At 41.3% G+C, this 18,077-nt stretch overlaps 1 protein-coding gene across 1 annotated transcript in view; it reads right to left on the bottom strand.

Annotated features, from left to right (window-relative positions):
* THEM4 (thioesterase superfamily member 4) overlaps positions 1 to 18,077 on the bottom strand; it is a 39,610-nt gene that overhangs the window by 12,734 nt on the left and 8,799 nt on the right. Inside the window, exons 2-4 of the mRNA XM_005610126.4 lie at positions 13,179 to 13,335; positions 1,633 to 1,795; positions 912 to 1,022 (exon numbers count right to left, since the gene is read on the bottom strand). Of these exons, the coding sequence (XP_005610183.1) occupies positions 912 to 1,022; positions 1,633 to 1,795; positions 13,179 to 13,335 (431 nt within the window). The remainder of the gene's footprint in view (positions 1 to 911; positions 1,023 to 1,632; positions 1,796 to 13,178; positions 13,336 to 18,077) is intronic.

Below are 18,077 nucleotides of genomic sequence, written 5' to 3'. Positions count from 1 at the left end.
ACTGTATGGCGCACAGAGTGCAAAATAATTACAGAAAAGGTTTTGCTGATCTTTGAAATAAACTAATAATATTTACTATGAGGAAGAGTCCTTTTCTATAGAATGCCCTAAGTAGGATATGCCTGGCTAAGGATTACTTCTAGTAAATAAACCCATAATCCATGAAGCATGGCTCCCTGATAACTGCCACATAAGCCACACCTGCAAAACATCATTTGGAGACCTCATCAACCGAACTCTGTTCTTAAACTCTCTACTGCCCTGTTGTGCTCTTTCTCTATTCCTATGCCAGCATCCATACTATTTTGTTGGCTGGAGGGGTATAGCTATATGATTGAAGAATTAAATAAGATCATGATGAGCTTTGTTTTTGATGGATACCAAACTCATCTTGCTACCCTTTCATTTCTCTGTGTGAAGTTATGTAAAACTTACATGTTTTGTTATGCAGTGAAAGTTGGTGCTCCACTCAGATCCCCTTCAATCCTTCTTTCACCTTTGTTTTTGTTCTTCGGTTATTTTCCCTAAAGCCTGCTTTGCTCAAACACAGAGAGCCAGAAGTGCTTGGAAATTTACAGTCTCCAGAATAGGATTATCGCATGACTCATCCTGTGACTGATGAGTGAGTATGAAAACTTCAGCTCCCTTGCCTGACGGAGAGACAATTCCGAGGCACACGTTTCACTCCCGAGTTCCTTGTATGATCAAGCTGAAGGCACCATTTGCAGGACTTTGAGAGCCTAAATTTGGTTGGCCTTCCCCTTCCCTGTTTTGCTTCTCCCACTTCCTTGCCAGTTTCCTCTGGGAGCACTTCCTTAATAATCACTTGCACACACATCTTTGTCTCAGGGTCTGCTGATGGGCAACCGGACCTATCACACCTAAGGGGTAGAGAATATCCACAAATTTACCTTTTAAAATTGATGTTGAGATTGGCAGTCATGACAAATTCCCCAGTCATAACTGCAGTCACACCACCAGTAACATCAATCATGGTTGCAAGGGCACCTCCGTGAAGCAATCTAGTTATAACAGGAGGGAAAGAAAAATGTTTTCAGGAGTTCTGAAAACAGAGGGCCTCTCAAGAGAGAGAAAAATTATCCAAACATCTCCATATAATTTATTTATAAAAGTTTCACATAGTCCATGTTCAGTGTACTGAATGTCAAATAATATCCCCATGTCCCCAACTTTATTTTGTTCATAGCATAATAATGTAGTATTTGCAACAAACTAGAACTTAATGGTAATCAGATCACAAGTAAGCAAAAAACTAAAATATAATTTAGAAAATTTATATCATGTTTTTACTAAGCTAACTGTACACACCATTGTTTCAAAATTTAGGAAATGCAGATAAACAGAAGAAAAAGAAAAAGAAATAAAAAACTGTAAGGCCTATAATCCTACCATCTAGTGACAAACCAGTGTTAAAATGTTAACTCTCTTAAATTATACTCTATTGCCCCATGTCCTATGCTTTTGTCATTTAATAATTTATAAACATCTTTCCATGTCAATAAATATATATCTACATTACCACTTTAATGCCTTCATTGTAGTCCATGGATACATGGGGATACTGTAAGACAAAAATCTTTCAGATCCACATTTCTAGGCTATCATTCTTACCCAGATGGTCCTTGTAGGTGAGGACCTCCTTGAAAGAAGCAAACTGTCCTTTTCTCAACATCATTATGGAACATCACAAATTCAAAGCCCAGCCCATCATCATAGCTTCTGGAGAAGATCCGGGCCCGTGACATTTGTCCTTCTTCTTTTGTAGGCTTTGAATCTGGATGGGCATGTGAGAAACAGGTACAAGAAAAATTCCATGACAGAGCTAAGCATCTGTACTCTGCTAGAATCACAGGTCAGTGGATGATTGATTAAAATGTCAATCAGGTACAAAAGTGAAGGGAATGAGAGGGTCCCAAAGAAACAGAATATAGGATGTTTGTCTTTGTGAAATTAACAGTCTAAGTGGAGACAGAGTACACACAAAATGAAATCAAAACTAAGTACTTACAATTCATAAATGCTAAAGGGTATACTGAATGAAATAGAAAGGTGCAGATGAAAACTCTTCTCGGAATAAGTGTGGTTTAAATGGGATTCAATGAAAATGAATAAATAGTAGGGAGAAGGCTTTCCTTGCAGACAGGAGTTCAGCCTGAGCAAAAGATGGTTATCATACTGAATCAGAAACAGGGCTAGTTCAGCCCAAAATTCTGTGTGGTTCTGACTCTAAGCCCCCAAACTCAGGATTAGAATCATTAGGGTTCATGAAACCAAACTAGTGGGTTGTAATCAGACTTTAAAAAGAAACAGAATGTTTCACATATATCCTGGGTAAGTACTAGGGTACTCGTTTAGATACGTTTTCTCAATTATACAACTGTGCCCAAGTTGTGCATACTGGTTGTGAGATAAAATGTAGGTCACTTCAAAAATAAAGGCTGCAAGCTACTACTTTGAAGAAGGGTGTATTTGTCCTTTCATATCATTTTAAGATTTAATTCTCAAAACTCTTGGCTTGCTTTCACATCTCGTCATGATTTTCCATGCATAACACCATCTATGTTTATTTAATTGCTACCACATTCATATTTACAAACTTGGAAAAAGATATGAGATGAGAAGATCTGAGGGAAGTGGGGAGCAGGACAGGGGAAGAAGCCTTTTATTTAGGCCATGAGCATCCTGGGGGCAGGTCCCCGATCTTTTAGACTTTGTAGGCTCAACAACTGGCACACATATGCACATACAATCTGCACTCTAGCAGTTGTCAAGAAAATTGATGATTTAAAGGGCCAGACAAAGAAAGTTAAAATTGAGGATCAGCATTGCGGCGTGGTAGAAAGAACCTTGTCCTGGGAGTTTGGAAAATTAAGTTCTTGACCCACCTGTGGGCTAGAACTTGCTCCTTTCTCCATATTCTATCCATACAGTGATGAGATAACCCTAAATGACCTCTAAGATCTCTTTCAACTCTGACATTCTAGAACTTCGGGATAAGATAAGCAACAATTTCTAATTTTTTACTTAGGAGTTCAAAATTTCTGGTCTAGATTGCCAAACCTTGAGGTTATCTCACAAAAATGAGAAAAATAAAGATGGTGGAATAAGTTTGTTAGAAATGCAGAATCTTAGGCTCTATCCTCGAAGTACTGAAGCAGAATCTGCATTTTCACAAGATTCCTAGGTGCTTCATATTCATGTTAAAATCTAAGAGGCACTCGTCTTTTAAGACATGGGAAAACACTAGCAGAGGAGTACCACGATCAGATTTGCATTCTGAATCACTCTGCCAGCTGGATGAAAGGAAGGATATGAGGGGGGATAAGAAAGATGAGTTAGAAGACCACTGAAACACTACAAAATCACAATCACCAAACTTAACCGTTATGTGGGGTGATTTTCTCTAGCAATGCTCAGCTATGTGATGACCTGTGCAAATACGAGATGGCAGATGGTTAGATTCATCCAGGGCTGGCACTTTCCTAGATGGGTAGGCTAGAGATGTTCAGATAGAGAAGAGTGCTATGGGGACAATGAGAAAGTAGAGGACTCAAGGAACTGAAGGTCTTAATGAGGTCAAAGAATTGTTTCTGTGCGGCCCTGAACAAGTAAGCTGAAAGGAAAAAGCCTGTGGTCAGAAAACAGGACATCTAAATGCGTGGATTTGGAGGTTGTGCCCATTCTGAAGATGATAAGGCTCAAGATGTCCATAGGAGTGTGTGGCTGGGGCTGGGTGAAAGAAAGTTCATAGGTGATGGGATAGCAAATGAACTGAGGAGTCATGATGTGAAGGCTGGAGTTACTGAGAATGGTGAATGGAGTTGGGTAGAGAGGAAGATGGTTAACCAGGTGCTGAAATACTCAACATATGAGGGAGAGGTTGACAGATGACAGCAACAAGGAGAGGAGGAAGAGAACGGTGATGAAGTCAGTCGGTATAAACCTCAAAGGAACAGGGGTTTTCTAAGAGGAAGGGGAAGTAATGGTTTGAAAGCAAGAGTGGATAGCAAAGAGGACCTCAAACTCCTCCCTATTTTGAGAAGGTCAAGTTTCAGGCAAGAGAGGGTAGGTAGGTTGGCTGAGGGGATGAGCAGAACCACGTGGGAATGAAACCCTGGAAAATAGTGACATTTAAGGAGCAGGTAGGAGGAGAGAATGAAGACTGGCCAGAGAGGTTTATGAAATCCAAGAGAGAAAAAGTTTCAAGGAGAATGAGATCAACAGCGAGGTCCAGTATAATAAGAGCTGAAAAACGCCCACCAAATTTGGCACTTAGGTCACTAGTGGCTTAAGTGAAGACATTCCAGTAGAAGCTGTTAGGTAGAAGCCAGACTGCACTGGGTTAAGGACATTCAATTAATTGTGTGATATGATAAATAGTTAGAATGGAATTAGTAATACAAATTACTAATTTTTTCCCTTCATTTGTAAAATAAACTACTTCTTATTTCTCTCACTATCGGAGGTTTTGTAAAGAAACTTACAAACTTGGCCATTTTTCTTGGTTAAGGTAGTTTTATTTTTGTTTCATTCATTCCTTCAGCAAATACTGAAGTATCTACCATGAGAAAAGTGAGGCAAGGAAATGTAAAATAACTTGCCCAAGGTCTCGCAGCTTTAAATTGTGGATCCAGAATTTGAACCCACACACTAAATTTCAACCATTAAATTAGGAAGTTGTCAGCTTTTGGATGGCCTCCAATGCCACGAGACTGAGTGAGATTACCAACAGAGTAGAGAGCAGAAAGGAGAGCTAAGGACTGGGATGTGGGCACGGATGTTAGTTCAGGGCCAGTCTTCCTCAGCAAAAAGAGGAGGATGGGAGGCAGATGTTAGCTCAGAGCTAATCTTCCTCAAAAAAAAAAAAAAAAAAAAAAAGCTGTAAGATCTCTATGTCTGTCTGTATGTTTATATATATATTTATATATATGTTCTAGATGTGTGATATTTCTCTACCTCTGAATGGTATTGCCAAAATTAATTGGTAAGAAGATCTCTATCTAACTGGCTTACAAAAAAACCCCAGAAGCACTTATATAAATTAAGTATTCTTAAAACTCTCAGAAACATAAAAACTAACTCAAATGTTTTTCAGGTTCACATGACTGAGGGTAAACATGTCTAATGCTACACTGAAAAGTTATACTATGAGAAGTGCATGCTTCTAGAAGTTATGAAATGTATTCATAAATTTGCCAATCTACAGAATGCCAGAGTGAAAGTTCACAATTGCTTACTTCTTAGTTTTCATTAGAAATTAAGATTTCTGGGGCCGGCTCCGTGGCTGAGTGGTTAAGTTCGTGTGCTCTGCTGCAGCGGCCCAGGGTTCGGATCCTGGGCGTGAACATGGCACCGCTCGTCAGGCCACGTTGAGGCAGCATCTCACATCCCACAACTAGAAGGACGTGCAACTAAGATATACAACTGTGTACGGGGGGGGGGGGGGGGGGGGGCGGAGTTTGGGGAGATAAAGCAGAAAAAAAATAAAATAAAAGATTGACAAAAGTTGTTAGCCCAGGTGCCAATCTTTAAAAAAAAAAAAAAGAAATTAAGGTTTCTAAGGGTTAATAATTCTAATTAATATATATAATTAAAATTACTAGAAATAAGGGAAACAAATCTGTATGCAAGCAAAGTAGGACGTATTTTTGATAAGAAAACATATGAAGTATTGAAATTGAGGATGAGTGAGTTAAAATTTCCCTCGATTAGGGTGAAACCATGACTTGTATCCACAAGGTTAATGTGGGAAACAAAATAATCAGTTTCTGAGCTTGCCACACAGCACAGCAGGAGGACCGCTGGTAACAGAGTAGCTTGCTGACAGCCCCTGCCTGACTAAGCATCTCACAGCAGCATTGAGAAGCTACAACGCACACTGAGAAGCTACAATGACCAACTGTAAACTTTGGCCACATGCTTCCCCTCCCTTACCTAAAACCCCAAATAAAAAACTCTGCTTGTAGCTTTTCGAGGAGTTTGGGATTACAGCGATAGTTGCCCCTTCTCCTTGCTCAGCACTTTGCAATAAAATTCCTACTTTCTTCTAATACACTCATGTCAGAGATTGGCTTGCTGGGAGATGGGTGAGCGAACTCACTTCAGGTTTGATAACAGTATGGAGATGTGTTTTTGTCAAGGGAAAAAAAGAGTGATTTGGAGAATGGTTGTTCCAGAATGAGAAAGAGGAGAATAAAGGACAAACGAAGTGCACAACGCTGGGGGAAGGAAGAGAGGGAGAGAGAATCTTACCTCACGTGGTCAAGCTAGTTAAAATAGAATGAATTTATTATACAGGTTTTAAAAGTAAGCTTTAATATGAATAGAATGCCAGGGCAAAATTAAAATTTAATATTCTTTCATCTGTTAAAAGGACAGTTTTTTTTGGACTACTGGTCTGCTCTTGATAAGATTATGAAAGGTTTTTCTTTTCCTTTTAAGTAATCTGCCTAGAAAGCAAGGATTTTGTGTCTTACCAGAATAATTTCCTGTGCCTCATGTTGTCTTTATCAGGTCTTTGATTACTTAAAAAAACTGTCTTCTCTATTAAAAGAACTAAGGTTTTTTAAAAATTATTTAAAAAATTTTTTTATAACTATGTAACTTTATTTGTCTTTGAAATCTTTTAATCCTCACTTTGGTTAAACTGGTAACTATCGTTTCACAGTGACCAGGGATCCTATTTAATCAAGTGTTTAAAACCTTTTGATATTTTTGATAAACCACCCAAAATCAAAGCCTACATGTAGTCTTCTTGACCTCAAACTAACTTCGGGATTTTCCAGTGTGCCTTTGGAACATCTCAAAATCTTTGTTTTCTCTCTTTATAAAGCAAAGATGTTGAATGATTTAGGCTTATCTGATATGTTAAATTACATGGAAAGCATTGTCAAATAAGAAGTGATGTTTAATCTTCTTAGGTTATATTTGAATGAGTATATGTTATTAATGTAAATGTTCCAGAAATTGTACAAAATTTCTAGAAATCTGATATGTCCTGGTATAATTTTATCAGTCAAAATTCTAGTTATTATCTTAAAATATATGCCACAGAAAGAGCCAAATTTCCTTGTCAATTACATTAAAATGAACTATCATCAGATGTTTAACCATGGCCATTTTTAAATCTTTTTGTCATTTACAGATAGTTATTGTTTTACTCTGATGCTTTTGTAAAAGCGTTTTGTCTTCAAAGAGACTCATAGAAAGAACTCTGACAAGTACAGATTTCTGATAACTTTAAGATCGCACCACTAAATTGGGTAAGAATTTCCATAACTCTAACAGAAAACTGGATTCATAAAAGAGATCAAGCAGAACAAGAATTAACTACATGGGACTGAGTGAACTAACGATGATGATTATAATTTTTAATGGCTTTTTGTTTGAAACATTGATGACTGTTTAATGTTTTATTTTCCCAGATTTAAGGAAATCTGTTTCTTTTCTCCCTTAAGCTATCTGTATCTTATACCAGTTTAGTGAAGTGCACTTTTTAAAACAGAATGGAAACATTTATCTTTCTCTCAACCTGATTCCTCCAGAATTTGGAAACACTTGAGTATTCTTATTTTCATGGTAGTACAGTTATTTGCAGAATCTGTTCTCCTTATAACAGGACATAATTGGAAACATTGGTTATATTACCCAAGCTTTGACTGGAATATCATATTTGAGAATGATGTTTATAGACTCAGATATGACCAGACAGCTTTAAGGAACGAGGGTTGACTTTACGGAGCCAATAAAGGCCCCTTTTAAAACACTGCCTGATGCCTTGCTTATCGGATTCCCAGCTTTACAGCTAAGGAAGGCAACTTCCTGGCAGACCCAGGAACCTCAGGATATTTGGGGGACTCTCAGATGAGAGGAATTCACTCAAGTCCACAGGTAGTGCAAGCAAAAATGGTGAGTCCCTGGCTTGGCTTCCTAGCCTTTAAACATTTTTAAAAGTCCAATCTGAGATTGCTTACAAAAAATTCAAGCAAAGTAAACTCAAAAAACCTATGTGGTCAATCACCAATCTTGCTGCATTTATGTAAACAATCAGGCCACCTTTAATGAGACTAGACTTATTTTGCAAACAAATTAGTGTTACTGTGATTATCTTTGATAGAAATTGGGTGACTGTAGACCGAAAAATTATGTTTGAGTAGCACACCTTGTGGACATCAGGTTCCAGTGCTGTACACTGTCTTTGAGGTTTTGTCATCTAACTGCAAACTGGCCTGGATTCTAAATTCTTAAAGTTTCCTCAAATATCTGGCTGTGACTCTCCAAACTAACCTTTCCAATTTTCTCCTACCCTTCGATCTGGAATCACTAAGAACAAAAACTGTCCTTTTCCAGAAGCCCTGCAAACTGAAGCTGGACAACTTGATATAAACTTCAGAGAGGGGCCAGCCAGGTGGCGCAGCGGTTAAGTGTGCACGTTCTGCTTCGGAGGCCCGGGATTTGCCGGTTTGGATCCTGGTGCGGACATACCACCACTTGGCATGCCATACTGTGGTAGGTGTCCCACATATAAAGTAGAGGAAGATGGGCATGGATGTTAGCTCAGGACCCGTCTTCCTCAGTGAAAAGGGGAGGATTGGCAGTGTGGGGACCTGGAATTGGCCACCCCAAGATATGTCTCTTTGGCATCAGGATTTGAGGCTGATTGCTTTTGATAAACTGGGACAGGGAAAGAGGCTCTGAGGAATGGAACTTGCCCTTTGTTAGGACACATTTACATTTATAAGGTAAATCTCTATCTGTAAAGGTGCCTCCCTCTCTGTACCAGGAAGAAGAAAGGAGATGACCTTCTCTCTAAAAACTCTAATCAATACCAAAGGCAAGGACTTAAAATATGCATTTTATTGTGCTAGTCTGGTAACCTCCTGTAACTGACTTCCCTCCCCCTCCCAACGTTGGCATTTCTTTAAAGATTAAGCATCTTTCTCTAGGCTGGGAACCGATTGCGGCGCTCATCTGTGACCCCTCCCCCCCCCCCCAGCCGGAGGCAACACACCTGCCACCCCGCGGTGTTCACTGGGACAGCCGACCTATCTGTCGTTTCCATCGAGTTCTGTGCTGACAGAGCGGCCTCGTGACTATTGTAAAAGGGACATTTCCATCACATGTGAAACACCCTGTTTGGGGGTATATAACCACTATGTGCACCCCACTTCTTCGGTGCCCTTTCTTCCTTTGGGAAGAAAGGCCCCGGGCCATGGTTCCTCATAAAGCTTTGTTTAATTTTCTCTTGCTATTCTGTCTCATGTGAATTTAACTCGTTCTCCAGCCAGACAAACCCCCATTTGGGAAGAGGAAATGTCTTCCTCCCCTACAGCAGCAGTTAGCTCAGGGCTAATCTTCCTCAAAAAAGAAAAAAAAACTTCAGAGAGATCAGCACAGCAGCTCATGTATGGACAACCTCTGTGCCTGCTGTGGTCTGGGCTACTGGGAAAGTTCACTGGAACCCCCGATGACATCACCGCAGACATTCAAACCGCTAACCAGGGAAATGTGTCAGATTGCCAAGACTGCCCTCACTCCATCTGATGAGTCCAACTTCTAGAAATCTTCTTGACCCACTGTCCTCCAGACTCAAAAACTGAGTTTGTAGTTTGCTCTAACTGTTAGCTTTTGCTTTTTCTTTTGTTTCCATAGAAATACCTCTTATTAAATACCTGATTGATAGCCCCGTTTAGAGCCTACCTCAATACTGCTTCCTGAAATGAGACACAACTGTTTACCTGAACTCACGTATTCTCAGGACTAAGAGACTGGTTCTCAGAGATTGAGACCAACTCAGCTTCTGGACCGTGAAGCTTCTTGGGGAAGCTTCAGAGAATGAAGGGGAGCAGAATATGCCACCCCAAAATATGCCTCTTTGGTATAAGGATTATTTTTGAGAAATCGCAGACACAGGAGAAGCTCTGAAAACAGAGTAGAAGTTAACCTTTTCTAAGGGAAATTTAGATTTCTAAAGGAAATCTCCATTAGTAAGGGAGTACCAGGAAGAGAAGGAAGACTCTGAATCATAAGAGAATCTTATCAATGGAGAAAGCAGCAACTTAAATCTGCCTAACAAACCTTACCCTTGTTTAGGGAGCTTTTCCTGGTAACCTCCCCACAATGGCCCCCCCACACACACCTTTCTTTTGTCTTTAGCTGAAGATGGTATTTAAACTAATGATTTGGACCACCTCAGGGAGTTACTCACTTTTCCCTGGGTATATCCCATGTATCCGTGAGGTGTACATGTTAGTAAACTTCTGTTAGTTTTTTTCAGAAAAAAGAAAGCTACGGGGGGTCACCCCAGGTGGCACAGTGGTTAAGTGCTCATGTTCTGCTTTGGCGCCCTGCGGTTCGCTAGTTTGATTCCCAGGTGCAGACACGGCACCGTTTTGGCAAGCCATGCTGTGGCAGGCCTCCCACATATAAAGTAGAGGAAGATGGGCACGGATGTTAGCTCAGGGCCAGTCTTCCTCATCAAAAAGAGGAGGATTGGCAGGAGATGTTAGCTTAGGCCTAATCTTCCTCAAAAAAAAAAAAAAAATGAAAAAGAAAAAAGAAAGCAATGGGCAGGAAAGAAGGTGGTTCAGTATTCCTCCCAATCCCTGGACCAGAATCTGCTTTTTTTTTCTATTAAGGTGCATTTGTTTTTTTCCACAGCATTTATCACCACCTGACCTACCTTGTGTTTTCCTTATTTAACGGTTTGTCTCTCACCACTAGAGTCTCCGCTCCAGGAGGGCAGAGATTCTAGGTAAAGAAAAACAAGTAGAACATGATGAGGATTTTCAGGCTGCTTAATTTTAAAACAGTTTATGATGAGGGTTTTTAGGCTGGTTACTTTTAAAACTACAGATGAGAAGCAGGCTCCAAGGAGTGGAATTTGCTTGTCCCTTTGTTGGGAAAGATTTACATTTCTAAGGAAAACCTCTATCTGTGAAGATGCCTCCCTCTCTGTGCCAGGAAGAAGGGGGATGGCCTTATCTCTAGAAACTCTTAATCAATGCCAGAGGCAAGAACTTAAGTTATTTACTGTCTGGCAACCTCACGTAACTGACCCTCCTTCCCCCTAAATCCTCCTTTGTCTTTAGCTGAGGATAATATTCAATCGGTGACTTCTGCCACTTACTCAATCCGGTTTGATTCTTATCTAAAAGTTGTGGGACCAACAAATGGCCGGACCCTATGGGCACTGATACCATTTTAACTTTTTTACACATTCTTTGTCTTGTAAAGAGATAACTCACATACCTATGCCTTAAATTTAGCCTTACTCTCCACCCAACTTTGCAGCAGCAGAAGCAGCAGCAGAAACAGCAGCAGCAACATGCCGGCAGCAGCTCTGCCTGCCCATGGGTTCTGTCCCCATGCCAGTGGTGGCAGCAGCAGCTCCTCCTGCCCGTGGGCCCTGTCCCCACGTGGCATCAGAAGCTCTGACTGCCCATGGGTCCTGTCCCCATGCTATTCTATTCTCTAAATAAAAGAGCACTACTGCCAGATCTTAAGAGTCTAAGAAATCTTTCTTTCGACTCCTCGGCTCACCGACCCCGCATCAGAACATCTTAAGCAGGTCCCCTGGGGTGTTTCCTCCCTTCCTTCTTCCCACAGAAATATAAAACGCACTGACTATTGTTAAAAAAGAGACAACAGGCCCCAAATGGAGTCACTTGTGCTAAGTGCACAACATCAAACCAAGACTTAGCACCTAACTCAATGACAGTCTCAACATCTCCCAGGAGTGGAATCTCAAACCAGTCAATCTGGAGTTACCGGGTCAGCACTAGTGATGTAATCTGCCTGACAGACCCCTGCTGTCCCCAGAAGCCCCGAAAGGAAGGTGGCCTTGCCTGAAACAATCCACTCTTTACTGGTACCTTCCTTGTCCTGCCTCCTTCTGACTATAAGTCCTTCATTTCGTGCAGTTCTCCAGAGCTCCTTTCTGCTTGCTAGATGGGATGCTGCCTGATTCACGAATTGTTGCATAAAGCCAACTAGATCTTTAAAATTTACTCAGTTGAATTCTGTTTTTTAACACTATATATCAGGTGCTGTTCTAAGCACTGGGGATACAGTGGGGAATAAAACACAGAAAAATCTCTCCCAGCATGGAGCAGACATTCTAGTGATGAGAGACAAACCATCAAACAAAGAAAACACAAAGTATGTCAGATGGAGGTAAGTGCTGTGGAAAAAATAAATGCACCTCAATAAATGCATAGGATTGGGTGAAAGAAAACAATCTGAAAAGGCTACATACTGTACGTATTCTGGAAAAGGCAAAACTATGGAGACAATAAAAAGATCAGTGGTTGTCAAGGGATTGGGGGAAGAGGGAGGGATGAACAGGTGGAACACAGGATTTTCAGGACAGTGAAACTATTCAGTATGATGTTGTAATGAAAGATACATGTCATGATACATTTGTCAAAACTCAGAGAAAGCATAACACAAAGAGTTAAGTCTAATGTAAACCATGGACTTTAATAATAATGTATCAACACTGGCTCATCAATGATAACAAATGTGCTACACTAATGCAATTTGTTGCTAACAGAGGAAGCTGGAGGGTGTGGTTAGGGGATATAAGGGAACTGTGCAGTTTCCACTCATTTTTCTATAAACCTGAAACTGCTAAAAAAAAAAAGTATTAATTAAAACACACACATGCACAGGAAGGAAGTGCAGCGTCTGTGTGTGTTGAGAGGTGAGGTGGGTCTGCCTTGGGAGTTGAAAGTCTGGGAGATGAGAGGGTGACCTGAGCATCCTGAGTTCCTCGGGTGACAGAGCCATATACTGGGATAAACGATACAATGAGATCAGTGATGGCAGCCTCAAGACAGGGAGGTTCTGAGTCTGTGGGAGGGTGGGGGCTTCCTGGGGCCCTTTCTTCACTCCTGCTAATGGTGACGAGGAGGCCAGTGTGGGGGCAGTCTTATTCCTGGCAATAGGCTTTACACTCACCCACAATCTGCAAAATTTATTAAGATTTCTGGCCTATAAAACTGGAGAATATAGCAAACCTGTGCACCATACTCCTTTCTTTTTCAAGTGGTAACCAGCGCTTCAATCAGTTCTCAGTTTTACGTTTGATATTTAAATATTCTTTATGGGAGAATGGCTGCTCCTACCACGAAGAAAGTTTTTGAAGTCTCAAGTACCTTGAGGAGATATATATCTATACGAAGGCACACGCTTCCAGGAGCCATCTTCACATTTCTTCATGAACTGGTCAAACAGGAGTCTTATTTCCTTGCTCCAGCTGGGATTGGGGAGAGAACGGTCCTTATCAATGAATTTCTCAGAAGAAAACAACCTCTAAAAGACAGAGAGGAGAAGAAGAGTAAGGGAGGCGCATCCTATTTCATAACACATTCTCCTATTTTAGAAGACTATCTTGCCGCTCTTCCTCTTCGCAGAAGCTTGTCATTTCGGAGTGAAAGCAAATTTCAAAGATTCCCTGGTCCGACCTCCTTGGGAGAAATGGGAGACTGAACAAATCATTAATCTCCTCCCAGTGTCATTCAACTAGCTACCGGCAGAGCCAGCAGCACGCCCGGGTCTGCAGACCCTCCTCTTTCTTTCAAACCTTAATCAAGCACAGGTGAGCTGGGCACTGGAGCTAAAGAGAGATGAGGGACCTGTCCAAGGACTCCTTCGAGATTTTCCTCCATGGAAAAAGTGCTCCCAGTGGGGTGTGTACAGGAAGCCAGAGCACAGGAGGGAGGTGTTCATCTCACACTGGGGACTCAGGGAGGGGTGCTTGGACCTGAATCTTGATTAAATAAGCAGAAATTAGCCAGCTAGAAAGAATATTGTAGGCCAAAGAACACCGTGTGCAAAAGCAAGGAGGCACGAAACAGTTTTGAGGGGTCTTACTACAACCATATTAAGTAGGTACCAATTATTATCTCCATTTACAGATGATGAAACTAAGGCCTAAAAGCAGCTTGGCATTGTTTCAGTGCAAGGGGAGGAGCAGAAGGCGGAAGAGATGTAGGCAATAGCCTGACTGTGGGAAGCTTCCACACTAAGCTAACTGGTTTGAATTGTATCTGCAATGCTCTCAGAGGGATTTTTTTTTTTAAGATTTTATTTTTTTTCCTTTTTCTCCCCAAAGCCCCCCAGTACATAGCTGTACACTCTTCGCTGCGGGTCCCTCCAGTCACGGCACGTGGGATGCCACCCCAGCGTGGCTTAGATGAGCAGTGCCATGTCTGCGCCCAGGACTCGAACAGAGAAAACACTGGGCTGTCTGCAGCGGAGCGCGCGAACCCAACCACTCGGCCATGGGGCTAGCCCCTCTCAGAGGGATTTTAAACAGGGGAGGGACTCGTTCAGGTCTGGCTATAACATGAAAGATGGTGGGAGTGACCGAGATTGGAATCAGAGAGCCCTGTTTGGAGGCAACTGGGGTAACCCAGGTGAAAAATTATGAGCACAGGCAAAACTTGCTGAGTATTTGGCTACAGAGAGTGAGGGAAGAGAGAAAATATAGGTGCCACTCTCAGGTTTCTGACTTGTGCGACAGCGTGGGGAACAGAGCCAACTGCCAAGAAAGAGAATATAAAGAAGGAAGAGGAGGAGGTTGGGGGATGAGTGCTTGGTGTCACAGTAACCACGCCTTCCGTTCACGCTACTTCTCTGCAGCACTGAGCACTGCTACCACTCCAGTGCCCACGCAGCCAGTGGAAAAGTCAAGGGGCTCTGGAGGACGTGGGGGACAAAGTGTGACCTACTAAGGAGCAGGACAAAGTGGAAGCCCACAGGTACCAGAAAGAAAGATTGGTTCTTTTGACTTCTGCAGAAATCTTGGAACCTTAAGATCAAAGAAGCCATCAGTTCTGGGGCACTCTACTTCCAGGCACCCTTATCAATTCATTCACATTCAACGCATCTACAATATTTGGCTGCACCCCAAAGCCAAAGCGGGGAGGCTGCACTTACTGTGATGCAAGAACCAGCTAATCAGCCTTGTGCTGACACCTGGGCCGGCTCTGCTCCCGGCTCAATGGTAAGAATAAAAGGAGCCTGTCTCAAGAACTCTACAGAGCTGAAATCTTCCTGGCTGACCAAAAGGAGTCTAGGCTTCAGGAAGGGAAACACGAGCAGGGCAGAGACTACGCCACTCCCCAGGCCAGTATTTACCTTGTCTTTTTCCTGTGGTTTTGGATTGGCTCATCCCTTCAGAACCCAGCTCAGAAAATTTGGGGAAGAAAGAAAAGAAAAACAAAAACAAAACAAAAAAACCCCACTCAATCTCTCTCTATCTTAACACAACCAATGGTAACATTCTGATGTATTTCCTCCAAGTTTTTTAAAATGTAATTTTCCTTCATACACTTGTAATCTCAGTTAAGAAATACAATTTTTCTTCCTGCTTCACCACTTAAAATTATTTAGCGTTCACTTTCTCATGTCCTTAATATCAATTATCACCATTTTCAACAGCAGAAAAATAGTCCTTTAAATTAACGTTTTATAATTTACTTAATCATTTAAGTTGGACATTTAAATTGTTTCCAATATTTTGCTGCTTTAAATAAAAACGATCACTGGAACATTATGAATATAGCCTTTTCTGTATTTTGGATTATTTCCTTAGACTCCAGTCCTAATCATGAAGTTTAAAGTATATGAATTCTGGAAGCAACCTAACAGACACAATTGGTCACAAATTAATGTGTATTAACCAATACATGTCAATTGAGAGGTGAAATAGGATGTGCAGGCTTTGGAGTTGTGAATTTGGGCTCATGTCGTTCACAGGTCTCATCTTAAATAGGCAACTCTAAGACTGATCAGTTCCAGCATCCTTTTATGGACAGTGCAGTAGAGGTAAGAGAAGACTTTTAGGAACTAGAATGTCTTCCTTGACTGTTTCAACTTTGAATGTGTGGGATTTAGCCAGATGCAACAAACGTTTTTGAGCCGTGCTATGTGCCCTGGTTCTGTGCCAGGAGCAAGTAAGACAAAGAGAGAAGACTTAGGCCCTGCCCTCAAGTGCTTGAAGCTTTGAATGTGAAAAATGCTACAACAGAAGGAGATACAGACACAGAAGGAGTGACTTTCAGGGAAAACTTCAAAAAGATGAGGACTGGTACAGCCCAGTGGTGTATGTGTTAAGTTCACACACTCCACTTCGGTGGCCCCGGGTTCATGGGTTCAGCTCCTGGGTGCTGACCTCCACACTGCTCACCAAGCCATGTTGTGGAGGCATCCCACATACAAAACAGAGAAAGACTGGCACAGATGTTAGATCAGGGACAATCTTCTTCAAGCAAAAAGAGGATTGGTAACAGGTATTAGTTTAGGGTCAATCTTCCTCACCAAAAACAAACAAAAAAAAGATGAAGACTGATGGAGTGATTTCTAAAGCTCACTAAGGAGAAAATGGGAGGGCTGCTCCAAGCAAATGCATAGAGAGATGAAACAAGCATATGACACACTGGGGAACTGCTAGGATTTCAGTCTTCATGGATGTAAGGTGCAAAGAGAACAGCAGTAAGATATGGATAGCAAAGTAGAAGAGGGATCACATCACAGAGGCTCTCTGGCCTTAACGCAGGCTTAGAGTTTATGATCTGGGTCAACGTTTCCAAAGGCCAACAGGAAAGATGATTTTATTTTATTTTATTAATTTATTTATATTTTTGAGGCAGATTAGCCCTGAGCTAACATCTGCTGTCAATCCTCCTCTTTTTGCTCAGGAAGACTGGCCCCGAGCTAACATCCGTGCCCATCCTCCTTTACTTTATACGTGGGGCACCTACCACAGCATGGCTTGCCAAGCGGTGCCATGTCCGCACCCGGGATCCAAACTGGTGACCCCCAGGCCACCAAAGTAGGATGTGCAAACTTTACCCCTGCGCCACCAGGCTGGTCCCGGAAAGACGATTTTAGATGGCACAAGGACAATGATATATGTATTTTTAAATGCATATTATAAAAAGGACATAAGTAGCACATCGCACTGTGATTTCACAAATGTTATTACTTAGGATGAAGCTAATTAAAGAAAGGGAGTTTTAAAGAATCATGAAGGAGGTACTTGAAAGCTAAAATACTTTTTTTCTATTTTGGCCTTAAGGAGTTTTAAGCAAAGCAGTAACGTGAACTTGAGTTTTAGAAAGCTCCCTCTGAGGTAAAGGATGAATTGCAAGGTGAGAAGCAGTGGTAGGGAAACCAGTTAAAAGACTGTTGCAAAGGTCCAGGTGAGATATGGTTAGAAGCAGAACCAGATAAAGAGGAATGAAAACAAAAGATTTAAGAGATATTTAGGATATTAGGACCAAGGGATGTGGAGAGTGAATAGTGGGGGAAGAGAAAGCAGAAGAGTCTTGGATGATTCCAGAGTTGTGGCTTTGCAGATTGGGGTGGATAGAAAGAAAAGAAAGGAGGTTGTTTCAGTGCTTGTGTGTGTTAGGAGGAAGAGAGTAGGAGTGGATCTAATAATTTTAGTTTGGAGCATGGTGACTTTAGGACCCAGATGAACTCTATCATGTTGTGAGAAATAAAAATAATGAAAGTCTCAGTTCCAGGAGGTGAGAACTAAGAGATACTTGAAGTAAAGGTACTTGTAAATTCACGGGGCATATGAGGGATAAATGTTAGGGATAATCATTACCTTTCGTTGCCCAGAGTAGTGGAAAGGTCTGGCTTGATCTGCTGTTATATATTTTTCAAGGCCGAATTATTATGTAAAGTTATGACTTTTCTTTCTGTGTCTCCTTTTAAGATTAAGTTACTGAACAAAAAGAAGCATGACTTAGAAAGCCTGTAAATACTACTACCAAATATTCTCAACGCAGGTTACAGGGCACCAACATATAATTAAAGAAGTGAATTTATCTTTGTTGTTGTGAGGTTAGCACAGGGCCTTTTCTTTTCCAAAGTTCAAGTTGGTACAGGATTAATAATCAATCTGTACTCATCATTCTTTAAAAGAAAGCTACAGTGGTTTTCAGTTCTTGCTCAGTACAGAGCTATTCCCTTGGGTATGTTCCCTTGGTACTTCATTATACCACATAGTACGTATATTTTTTAATTTTACAATTTCA

This window comes from Equus caballus, chromosome 5 (assembly GCF_041296265.1).
Source record: "Equus caballus isolate H_3958 breed thoroughbred chromosome 5, TB-T2T, whole genome shotgun sequence".
NCBI classification, from domain to species: Eukaryota; Metazoa; Chordata; class Mammalia; order Perissodactyla; family Equidae; genus Equus; species Equus caballus.
The sequence above is the reverse complement of the archived record's forward strand: the minus strand, read 5'-3'. Positions and strand labels throughout refer to the sequence as shown.